This window comes from Spermophilus citellus, assembly GCF_964194105.1.
Source record: "Spermophilus citellus genome assembly, chromosome: 5".
Lineage (NCBI taxonomy): Eukaryota > Metazoa > Chordata > Mammalia > Rodentia > Sciuridae > Spermophilus > Spermophilus citellus.
Window position 1 is genome coordinate 46,859,516 of NC_138186.1, and position 11,308 is coordinate 46,870,823.

At 47.4% G+C, this 11,308-nt stretch overlaps 1 protein-coding gene across 1 annotated transcript in view; it reads right to left on the minus strand.

Moving 5' to 3' along the window:
• Positions 1–9,073, minus strand: part of LOC308649366 (ephrin type-B receptor 1-like) — a gene marked incomplete at its 3' end in the record, with an annotated part of 59,159 nt that extends 50,086 nt beyond the window's left edge. Inside the window, exons 1-3 of the mRNA XM_081294960.1 lie at positions 9,037–9,073; positions 5,790–5,898; positions 4,594–4,658 (exon numbers count right to left, since the gene is read on the minus strand). Coding sequence (XP_081151086.1) covers positions 4,594–4,658; positions 5,790–5,898; positions 9,037–9,061 — 199 coding nt within the window. The 5' untranslated portion in view covers positions 9,062–9,073. The remainder of the gene's footprint in view (positions 1–4,593; positions 4,659–5,789; positions 5,899–9,036) is intronic.
• Between the last annotated feature and the right edge of the window lie 2,235 nt (positions 9,074–11,308).

Sequence of the window (11,308 nt, forward strand, 5' to 3'; positions counted from 1 at the left end):
CTTGCTACTCCTCCAAAAGTACTTCTCACTCCTCTGGATAGGTACTCTGCTCACCATGTCCTTCTTGCAGTGGGGTCCCCAGAACAGAGACCATCACTTTAAATGTGTTCTTACCAGCACAGAAGATATGATGTCTGTGGGTCACCTCTTCTGAAAGGAACTATGATTGGGACCACAGAGGCAGGCAGACCTGAGTTTAAAACCTTGTTTTGCAAATCAATAATTCCAGATTACCTGTCCTCTCTGAGGCTTTGTTTCTTCATATGCAAAACCTACCACCTGGCTGTTAGGAGGATCAAACTAGTTAATACATGTAAAGAATTCAATACTACAGTGAGGGCTCCACACTAGTGGCTACTAGTAGTATTATTCTTCATTAGTAATAGCACTGATATTGAGCATCTGGTCCACTGCAGAAAATTTTTTTTTGCACACACAAAAATAGAAAATCAGGTCTCCTCCTATTCATACTGCTTCATTTTTGTTCTCACCTAAACAGTAGGTTCCAGATTTATCCTGCTAACATTTTGTCTTGCAGATTTCAAATTAGCATTCAAAGCTGTCGGAGAGTTCTGAATTTTGATTCTGTCTTTTATGGTGTTAGTTATGCTCTCCAAATGTTACCTACAAACTCCATCAACATCCTTGTGCTTGCACCCGACTGATGAAGTTCAAAAACAATCAAACAAACAAATGATTGAATAAGGACAAGGACTAGAATAACACTAGGGACTTTCCTCCTGGCTGAGAGTCACTAACTCACTTTCTTTTGGTACAAAGACAAACTCTGTATCCACTTAACAGTGCTTTCCCTTAAGAGATGGTAAAATATTTTTGTCAAAATAAAAATTTATTACATCTATAATTCCTCTCAAATTTACCAAATGCATAACCATAATCAGTGAGAAGAGGTCCCCATAATTTTTCATAATGAGTCTTTGTTGGTTCCAAATGACCATTGAATTCATGTTTAAATGTCCAGCTCCATTATGCTTCACATTCCCTTCAAGAGTCTGGTGGAATCATGCTCACACTCTTGTTCCCTTGGCCTATCTGAAAATGAGGGCATATGCCCCATGTGTTTGTGCTTTTCTCAAAACCGAACAATAGCAGTTCTGTGATTTTATCTGCAATTGCCTATACAGAGAGGTGAATCTGCTAGGGAGGCTTATTGAAAGCTCTTGATCCCTTAATCAGCTCCCATCTTCCTCTCTTCCCAGCCCCCACACCTCATCCAATTCAGAAATCAGGGAACTATCAACCACTATAAAATATGTGGTGACCCAAGCACCATAGGTACCTGTTTGTTTTTCCCAAATATAGAATCCATCATAAACTTTCTAGATTCCCAAGTCTACCCTGGCCCACTTGGATTATCCCATTCAGGTAATTTTGAATCAACCAGCACTTTCTGAGAACTGGCCTACAGAAACTATGAGAACACTCTGTCTGCCTCTTCCTGTACTTGGGAAGCCCATACTCTCTCCCACCCACTCTTGAACATGACCTACTAGTACATAGTAGACCCTCCATTGGAGTATCTGGTGCCATATGCACTTCATTCTCTTCTCAGCCTTCCTTCTGGTTAATATCTTTCCACCCAAATCCAAATTTCTCCTTTAAAATTCTATTCACCAAGCTACAGGCTCTGAGGCAGGAAATAAACCAGGGCCTGGAGACTACGTTATGTTCTCAAGTTTACCAGACCTGCCACACCTTGACTGGTTGGTGAAGGCAATCATCTGCAAACATTTCTGTTGTGTTCTATTTTACCCTCTGCAGAAGTTAGAAAAGAGGGTCTGGGAAGACAGGGGCCACCAGCCCCTCCTAGAATGGTTATGGAGGTGAGACATATTTGAGGGGGCTAGTAGAATAAAGTTCCCAATGCAGGACACAGAGGAGGCCTTCCACAGCCCATCACTCCTAACCCTGCCCTTCCTTGGCCAGGCCCTGCCTCCATCTGAGCTTTGGGTTGCTCTTTTGCTCTTTGTGTGCTGAGCCTCCCCTGCCCCCTAGCTCCTTTGATGGTGATTCACCAGTAGCAATAGCTTTAGTCAGGGAGACAGATGTGTCACAGGGCACAACACTGTGAGATTGAGGACCCAGGTGTAAAGAGAAGCCAGGTATCAGGGGTTCGATGAAAAGAGAATAGTTATACAAATAGAGGAAAAGAACATTTATAAATGGGGCAGACTTCCAAGGTAGCCAAGGCAGTAGCCAGGCCTTCGAAGAACTTGGCATCCACCCACATCCCAGGGACGACGTCTACACAGCTGTGCCTTAGCTGTCCTCACTGGGTCGGCCAGGACCCAAGACTGCCGACTAGGGACTGGTATTTCCATGGACACTGAGAATCATGGAAACCTTAATTGGCCTCAGAGGTGATGAGTCCCCCAAAAGGTGGCTTTGAGGATTTGGAATCATATCTCTGTGTACCACGTGGTGCACTTTTGTGTCACCACATGGTGGCTCAGCAGAGTCACTCCTTAAGAGCAGGAGAATGGGCAGATCTCAGGCTGATGATGCTGAAAGGGCACCAGACTCCACCCTTGTATGCTTGGGGACCCTCTGCACTCTACTTCTGCGGGTGGCACCAGGGCTTAGCCTATACATCTGCATAAAGAGAGCTCTGGCCCAAGGTCACTCTTGGATATCACTAGACTTCAAAATGAGATTCCTCCTTTTGAATACAACCGACATCACCATCTCTAAAGATTTCATCCAAAGGGTTCACAGGATGCCAGATCTGAAACAGACCTCGGAGTGCTCATCATGGCAAAGTGTTGGCCCCGAGGGGGTGGGGAGGTGATGTCAGAAGCCAGAGGTGGAGGTTGGGAAGTAGGAGAAGCAGAGAGCCTCTTGGGCAGTCCTGAGGCTCTCTGGTGGCGCGCATCCCCTGAGAATCAGATACACCAACGTTTCTGCCTTCTGAAAAGGGGAATTGGTAAAGCATAGCAGGAGCTGGGCGTGGGCCTTCAGAAAGGGCCCAGTTTGTCATGCTGATTGTGAGGGCTGTCCTGAGCCACCCTAGGACAGTAGCCAGGCTCCCAGCCAGCACCATCCTTCAGCTCCTCCCAGCAAGGACTGCTCTGCACTGCAGCCCAGTTGCCTGGGGCTTGTTTTTCTCCAAAGCCCCGGCAGGGTCTGGATATCTAGAAAGTGCCCTTCCGAATAGGGAAGCTAAGGCCCTGCCTGGAAGCACCACCACTCAGGTCAGCCTAAGAGAAGGCCCCTGAGTCTGCAGTGAGGCAGAGTCACGACACAGGAAAGGAGAGACACAGAAACCAGTGACCAGAGAAGCCCAGAGAGACGTGGGGGTGGGGGACTGGTAAAGCATAGCAGGAGCTGGGCATGCGGCTTCAGAAAGGGCCCAGTTTGTGATGCTGATTGTGAGGGCTGTTCTGAGCTACCCCAAGACAGTAGCCAGGCTCCTGAGCCAGCACCATCCTTCAACTCCTCCCAGCAAGGACTGATCTGCACTGCAGTCCAGTTGCCTGGGGCTTGTTCTTCTCCAAAGCCCTGGCAGGGTCTGGATATCTAGAGAGTGCCCTTTGTACAGCCTGAGACAGCACGAGCCACACTAGAACCCAAGCTTCTTTGCATTTCAGCTGCTGCTGGGAGCATGCCAGTACCACTCCTGTCCACCTCTGGGTGAACTTAGAGAAGAGAAGCAATCTGGTTCATGAGAACTTTGGCCTTGGAGTCCATTTTTTCCTCCCAAAAGAACACCCAGTGAGGGTGGGCTTCATGTGTGTGTCTATGACATCTGCCTGTCATGCTTTCACCCCCGAGTGACCAGATGAAAAGGATCTGTGCATTGCAACAAGGGGACTGAGGTGAGATGCTGCTTCCACAGCAGAGTCCAAAGTGCTGTAGGGACAGATTTCTGAGAGCATTTGTGGTTATTTAGAAACAGAATGTGTCTGTGCAAGACTCTAAGGGTAGCATGTCTAGAGGCTGGAGAGGGGCCCAACTGACCTCATAGGACCTGTTTTGTAATATTTACAGAGAGGAGGAACAATTATGGCACGGAACTTTTATGTTGTGCATTGGTGAAAAGCAATTTCAGTTACACAAAATTTTTTATACCCAAGTTTTAAAAAGAGAGAACGGTAGGATAATGTGTGAGGAAAACTTTTAAAGGCACTGTTTAAAAAGAAAACCCTTGGGAGAGATCCCAGCACTTTGGCCTCTTGGGCTCTGCTATCTTTAATTCTCTGCATTCACATTCTATGGCTTATCTTTGAATTTGGTTAACACATTCCCCAGCTGCTCAATTGGATAAGATAAGGCAGAAGATGTTAATAGAGAATCCTCCATCTTTTCCCACTGAGTCTGATTTCAGGATTCATTGACTTGCTAAACCCAATCTTTTCCTAGTGTCCTGTATGAGCTTATTAATGCAGAAGGTAATCTACCCATCAGGCATCCAGTAAGTTCCCACAAAGGCAGAGGGACCTGCAGAGGGAGTTGGTCTTGTGGGCCCTGGGGGTTGCTAGGGGACTTGCCACTTGTCCAGCCAATCTGGCTACCAGGACCTTGTAAGCAGCAGCCTGCCAGGAGCCAGGCAGTGGGTGTGTGCTCTCTACTCACCTCGGCCTGTGCTGTAATGCTGCAGTTTATCGCTGTACACAGCCTCTTTGCTGTAAGCTCGTTTCCTGTGGATACAGAGAAGAGAGACTCAGACTCCCTCAGGAAGGACATACTGCTGAGAGCCATAGCCAAGTCCGAATGACGCATGGCATTTTTGGTTGAGAAGTGATGCCAGCAAGCCATTGAGATGGTAATGGTTATGTTAAGCTATGTATATTAGACCTCTGCTGTCTACCTCGGCCTGGCCTGCTACTTTGGAGTTCTCCTGAGCGCTACTTTGGAGTTCTCGCAGGGATTCCCGGAGAGTTCCCATTGGTTGGGGAAGTGCCCTAGGAGGGATTTCCGGTTGCTAGTTCCTGGAGGAGCCCTGTGTCTTTCGGGGAGAGTTCCCAGGAGCGTGTGTGGAGTGTACTGGTGGAGTTCAGAAATAAAGTTTGTTCCTGCTTCAGTGGCTCGTGATTTGTGCCCAGCCAGACTGCGGCAACACACCAAGGCCTCCTATCTGGACAGGGTTCACCCCGAGCATCTCTTGGGATTAGAGAGTGGGTGACCCCCACTTTACGATTTCATGCCTGCCCTGGTTGACCACCACTCATTTCTGCAGACGGGCAAGGTCCGCCTCCAAGTCAAGGTCTTACGGAAGCCTGGCAGGGCTGTGGGCCCCCGTCCAAGAGCAGAAACGATGAAAACTCTGAGCAGTGCTCAGGACGCACTGCAGAACCACTCAGGAGGGAGCCAACACTAGGGCTTTGCAGGCAGGATCTAGGCTAACCACCCAAGGCAGTAGCAAACTCCATGAAAAATTCACAAGGCCTTCAGGGTCTATCCTGGGGCAGAACTCAGACTTCCTCCTTCCTGCTCCCTGCTCTCCCGCCTGCCTGCCTGCCTTCTGCCTGCTGCTGAGGACCCGAGCTCTCCAGCTAAAGGATGGGCTGTGATGCTCCAGTGGGTCAAATGCAATTTTGTAACTGTCACTCCGAAAAGCTGAGGCATGCAAGGGGGGAGCCAAAAGTCTTGGCTAAAATGAGGTTTGAAGATGGTTGCTGTTTACTGGAGCCTCATCCAGCTCCAGAGAGGATTTGATCCCAGGCACAAAGAAAAAATAAATAATCTGGAGAAATCTAGGTTGCCCATGGATTGGAGGGGACAGCGTGCAAGAGGGACAGGTGGCCAGCAGGCAGGAGTGGGGGACCTACCTGCTGCAGACGATGGAGATGGCCACCAAGGACACGACGAACACCACCCCGGCTGCAGCCGAGCCAGCGATCAGGGGCAGCTGCTCCCTCAGCTCCGACTTGTAGTCATCTAGGTGAGAGAGTGACATTAGGATCCTCCCCATGTGTTCCTTGCCTACTGCTGGCCACAGTGCAGGATACCAAAGACATGACCTGGAGAGAGAGAGACTACACTTCCTATGCTTCAGAGCATCAGACAAAGAACCGTTTTCAAGTCACAAAAGGACAAAGACAACCAAAACCCAAAGATAATGCAACAATAAACAACAATACAGAATCTGGGAGCCCAGGACTGATGACATTCATCTCCAGGGCAAAGATGGATCTTAACCTCCACCCCAAGGACTGTGAGCCCTGCTAAGGGCAGGTCCAACGGAGGGTAGAGTAAATGGAAAACCACGGCCGAATTCTCTTCTAGAATACGAAACCCTTGAAATGCAGCATCATTTACAGATTCACTGAGCAGATATTTAAAGCCTATCTGTACAGGGTGCTGTGGAGGGTGAAGAAGTGCCTGAGAAATAGCCAAATGCTGGGAGCTCCCACCTGACAGGAAAAGGATGCAGCTTCCTACCAAATGTTAAAACCACACTGTGTCACACAGCAGAATGGGAAGCCCGCAGGTCACGGAATCATTGTAATATTTGATCTCAGGCAATGGAAGATCAGCTATTTATGTCCTATTACAATTAGGGCAGATACAACAAATCAAAATATAAGATCATCAGTTCAATTTGAATTTCAGGTAAATAATGAATGGTACTTTCGTATATAAGTATGCTTCAAATATTGCTTGGGAAATATTTATACCAAAACCTTGTCTGTTGTTTATATGCAGTTCAGATTGAATTGGTCATCCTGTATTTTATCTGGCAAACCTAATGACAATACTTGTTAAGTGGAGGTTCCCCATAACCTGCATCGGAATTTCCTAGACACCATTCATTACTCACAGCTGTTTCTGGGCCCCCTCCTCAAATCTACTGAATCAGATCCTCTGGGTGAAGAGAGGGTTGTCTGTATATGTCATAAACACTCCAGATGATTCTTATTTTGCCCAGTGTTTGAGAACAGTTTGTCAACTATAAGGTGGAAAAGGAGACTTCTAGAAACAAGGTCATTGGCTCTGGAAGCCTCCCATTTGATAGAAATCAATTATAAAAATTGAAGATAGAGTTTCAATTGCCCTCAACTGAGAGCTTTTTGTAACATTTGTTTGAAAAAAAAATAAATTTGGCAAAAGAAAAAAAAATTACAGGGAATCACAGTGAGAAGTTCTCAGAATGTCTTTATAAACACTTCATAAAGCCATTCGAAACCTGAATGGTTAAAAAAAAAAAAAACAGTGTGCTAAGTCGAAGGTCGGCACATGTAACTAAGCACAGCTGGGGCCACAGTGGCTCTGCCCCATGTGGTCATTGACCCTAGTTGGATCCCACAGGTCCCCAATGCCCCAATGACCTACCATTGATCGACCTTCAGACTCACCTTTGGGCTGCAGATGGGCCCACAGCCTCGGTGAACATAATCACTACTGATCTGTGAACCTCCATCATTAAGATAAATAGTCCCAAATTTGGCCACTTACCAGAACTCTCTTACATCTCACCCCTCTTGGGTCTGCAAAACTTAACTGCCAAATGTAAAAGGAATAGCCTTCTTGGGAGAAATTTGTTACTTCTTGATTTGTCTAGCAGAATTGCCCAGAGACCAGTACTCAGAGCATTTTGAGTTTTGGGCTTTTAATCCTGTGTACCTTCTGATGCCAAAGTGCCTATAAATCTAGATGGTAAGTGAGGTGCAAAGAGGGGGACAGAGTCCTTAAGGGAAAAGCAGACGGTCTGAATTCTTTCCATCCCAGCAGCATTATTAATCTCAATGAACTGGCTCACCTTTCTACCCCCATCTCACCAGCCTCGAAATACGAGAGAAAATTCACCTCAACTAAACTCAAAACAGGCTGCAAACTCTAATCTCAAAGGAGCCAGACCATTCACAGTATCACATCCAGGTGTGAACCATCGGAAGTGGTGGGCTCCATCGGGGGACAATGCCCCCTCTCCTCAGGACAGGGACCTCACCCCAGGAGATCCACCAGCACTGGCTTCTCTTATAATTTTTCCAAAAGAAAATGAACATTCTGATTTCATATAAAATCGTTCGATTTTTAAATGCTTCTAATTAGTATAAAAGTTGTTTAAAAATATAATGTGAGTCAATATAAAAACCTCAAGCCCTATTAAGCACCAAATCTAAGATTACTCGCCTAAAATATAATACTGGATAAAATATTTTGTTCTGTATAAGTTAAACAACAAAGAGAAAAGGAAAGGCTTTCAATTCAGGGTGTCAGGAATAGACTTGAGATTTGGAAAACCATCAGGAAACAGCTCATAAATGAATTTGTTTAAAAGGTGGATAAGCAGATAGATAAAGGAATATGTGACTACAGTAGTTGGCTAGCTAAGAGAAAGGGTGGTGGATAATCGGACACCCCCAACATGCACAAAATCTAGGCTACTGGGAAAACAGATTATAGAACTGATGAAGGAGGTGGTCTCAGAGGATGGGGGGATGTAGTTTTAACAGGGAACTAATAAAGCCCCAAATTGTGAGTATTTGAAGGTATAGACTTTATGGCCTTGGAAACAGCTTGACTATTCTCTCTGGAGACACTGGAGCAGCATCTACTACAGGTCACACGTGAAGTTGCTCCAAGTATTCTGAGACCTAGGATGCATATGGCTGTCACACCCAAAGTGCTATCTCTCTGTTCCCATCCTGGAGACACACTCTCATTCGTTCAGGTTGTGAGCTCAGCTCCAGATCCCAAGCACAGAGCAGGTAGGCAGGAGTGAGGATGACATCCATAGGCTTTGGGACCCTCGTACTGAGGCAAGAGGGCACCTGGGGCATATGTGGGCCTCACTACTGTGCAAATGCTGGACCATGTGTAATGTAGAGCTCCTCAAGGGCAAAGCCAATCAGATGTTGGTGAGAAACAGGCTAGACTTCAGAGGGCCCACCTGCATCAAACACAAGCATAGGGCCTTGCTGGGGGGCAATCCCCTGAGGGCATTCCACTGGAATCCAGTTGGCATTTGGGCTGAGACTATAAGCTTTTGCAAGGCTGCTTCTCTTTCCCCCGTTGTCTGCCCTGTGCCCTGTCATTGCCTCCACCCACTCTCATCCCCATCCACCCTCTTACCATCTGTCAGAGTCTGGAAACACATCTTGCCGCTGAACTTGCCGTATCTGCCACCGTGTGGGCCCGCACCTGGACCACGTACACCATGCCGGGGCGCAGCCCGTCGATCCGAGCCGTGTTGGTTTGGCTCCTGGCCATGGAGGAGTTGAACTCATTGTGCTCCTGCATAAAAGCAAGAGGGAGGGTTCACCAGCCTGCTCCTGACCCCAGCAACCACCCAGCCCGCTCCACTCTGGAGGAGCACACAGGCTCCATTCATCCTTGCTCTGCAGATCTGCAAGAAGTCATCTCTCTGACCTCAGCAGAAGCAGACTTGTCAGTATGCCTCTGCCATTTGCCCGCCTCTCTTCATCTTGCGTGTGCTAAGCTGCAGGCTTTCCTCTTCCTTCTCAAGATGTCCCTTGTACCCTCCTCACAGCAGCTGTTCTAGATGGCTCCTGCAATTCCCTCAAATGCTTAGGCAAAACACGTTGTCTCCACTCTGCTACGGTGGTTGAGCCCATTGTGGACTGCCTCCCACACCTGCTTCTGCCTTCTCCTTGCCTGTCTTTGGGTACCCATTTCCTAGATCCCCGCCACCAGCATCCAAGAAGAGCATGTCCCTTCTCCCCGTGTCCTCACCTCTTCCACCTACTCCAGGGGTCAGCCCCACCTTCCTGCCTTTCTCCTATACATTCTGCCCTGTCCTCTCCAGTCCCCATCTTCTACAGGTATGTATCCACCCTGGCTCTTCCACCCATCATAACTGCTGTTATAGGGTTGCTTCTTCTCTTTGCTGCTGATTTATTTAACATATGATCAGTGCCTGGACTTTGGTAGCCTCCCATCTTTTGTGATGCTCCATACTCACCTTACCTCCTGCCAGTGCCAAACTTCTTAGACAGTCTCTGACCTCCCCCCAAAGTTTCATCATATGAAGGCAAAACATCTAAGTCTAGGTTTATAGGTCCTTCATAATGAAGTCAGTTTCAGTCTCTCATCTTCTCCTACATCTGTGGCCTTGCTGTCCCTCCAGAGACCACACCCAGGCTACGAGGCCTTTTTCCCAGTCTGAGGGGCCTCTATGCAGGGCTCCTCAGCTCCCACCAGATAACTTCAGCTACATCTCCCAGGGTCTCCTCTCTATGAAGGCCTGTCTATCTGCCCCAGTCCACGGACTCTTCACTGCTGTCCCTCTGGTTTACAAATCACTCTCAGCACCTCATACATCGGCCTGGTTTCTGACTGCTTTCATGTGAACATATCTTTCTTCTGCAAGGGTTCAGGGCTACCTCCAAGTATGAAGAAACAAGAGCTTAGAGTCAGGGCCTATCCTTATCTGCACTATTAATCCTGGTGACTTCAGCAACACTGAAGAGCTTGGGTCACTGGAGAGAATCCCGAAGCCCCCTGGGGGATTGTAATGTGTTCCAGACACAATGGCTCATGAGCCAAGGTGACCAAAGGGAGGAAAATTGAATGACAAGGAGTCTGTAAACTATATCCCCAGTCAAATGACAGAAGAAACTTGGGGAATTGAAGCAAGACAAAAGAAGAGAATACAATGATCAATCTTATTGTTTTAAATATGTAAAAATCTACTTTGTAGGGGCTAAGGTGACCTGAGGCATGTTCATTCACTCCTTCATTCAATCAACCAGGCAGTTACATTTATGACACAAGAGCACATCTGGATGTTATACATGGACTGAGGGTACAGTGGCAAGATCTTCTTGCCTGATGATGCAACAGTTTGTAGGTTAGAGTAGAAAATATACAAAAGATGACCACAGTGTTAACTGAGTAACTTGGCAGAGGGCAGTTTGGGAGCTGTGGGGACGTATCTAGACAGCAACAAGTCCAGACTTTGAAAGAGATCCATTCCAAGAAGAGTCAGGAAGCGTGCAGGAGTGGAGTCGTGGAAAATCAAAGAAGTCAGCCACATGGATGGCTGTGGAGATGGGAACAGAATAAAACATGCAAAAGCCAGTAATCGGTGCATCTGGAGTACCGCTGAGTAGGGATGGCCATGAGTGATTTGGAGGCAGTCATAAGGGACCACAGGTTTGAGGCTAGCTCCAACAGACAGTTTAAAGTTACAAAGAGACTCATCCTCAGCCTAATGGAGGGGTTATCCATGGCCCCTGGATAAGATTGCCTGGGGAGGGACTGCCCATCCATCATTTGCTCAGCTTAAACAGCAGGTAGGGGGTCTCCCACTCCTATCTCCACCCCCAAGCAGGGATTCAGCAGAAAGAAGGTTGCTTGATAGAGAAGAGACGTCATCTAGAAC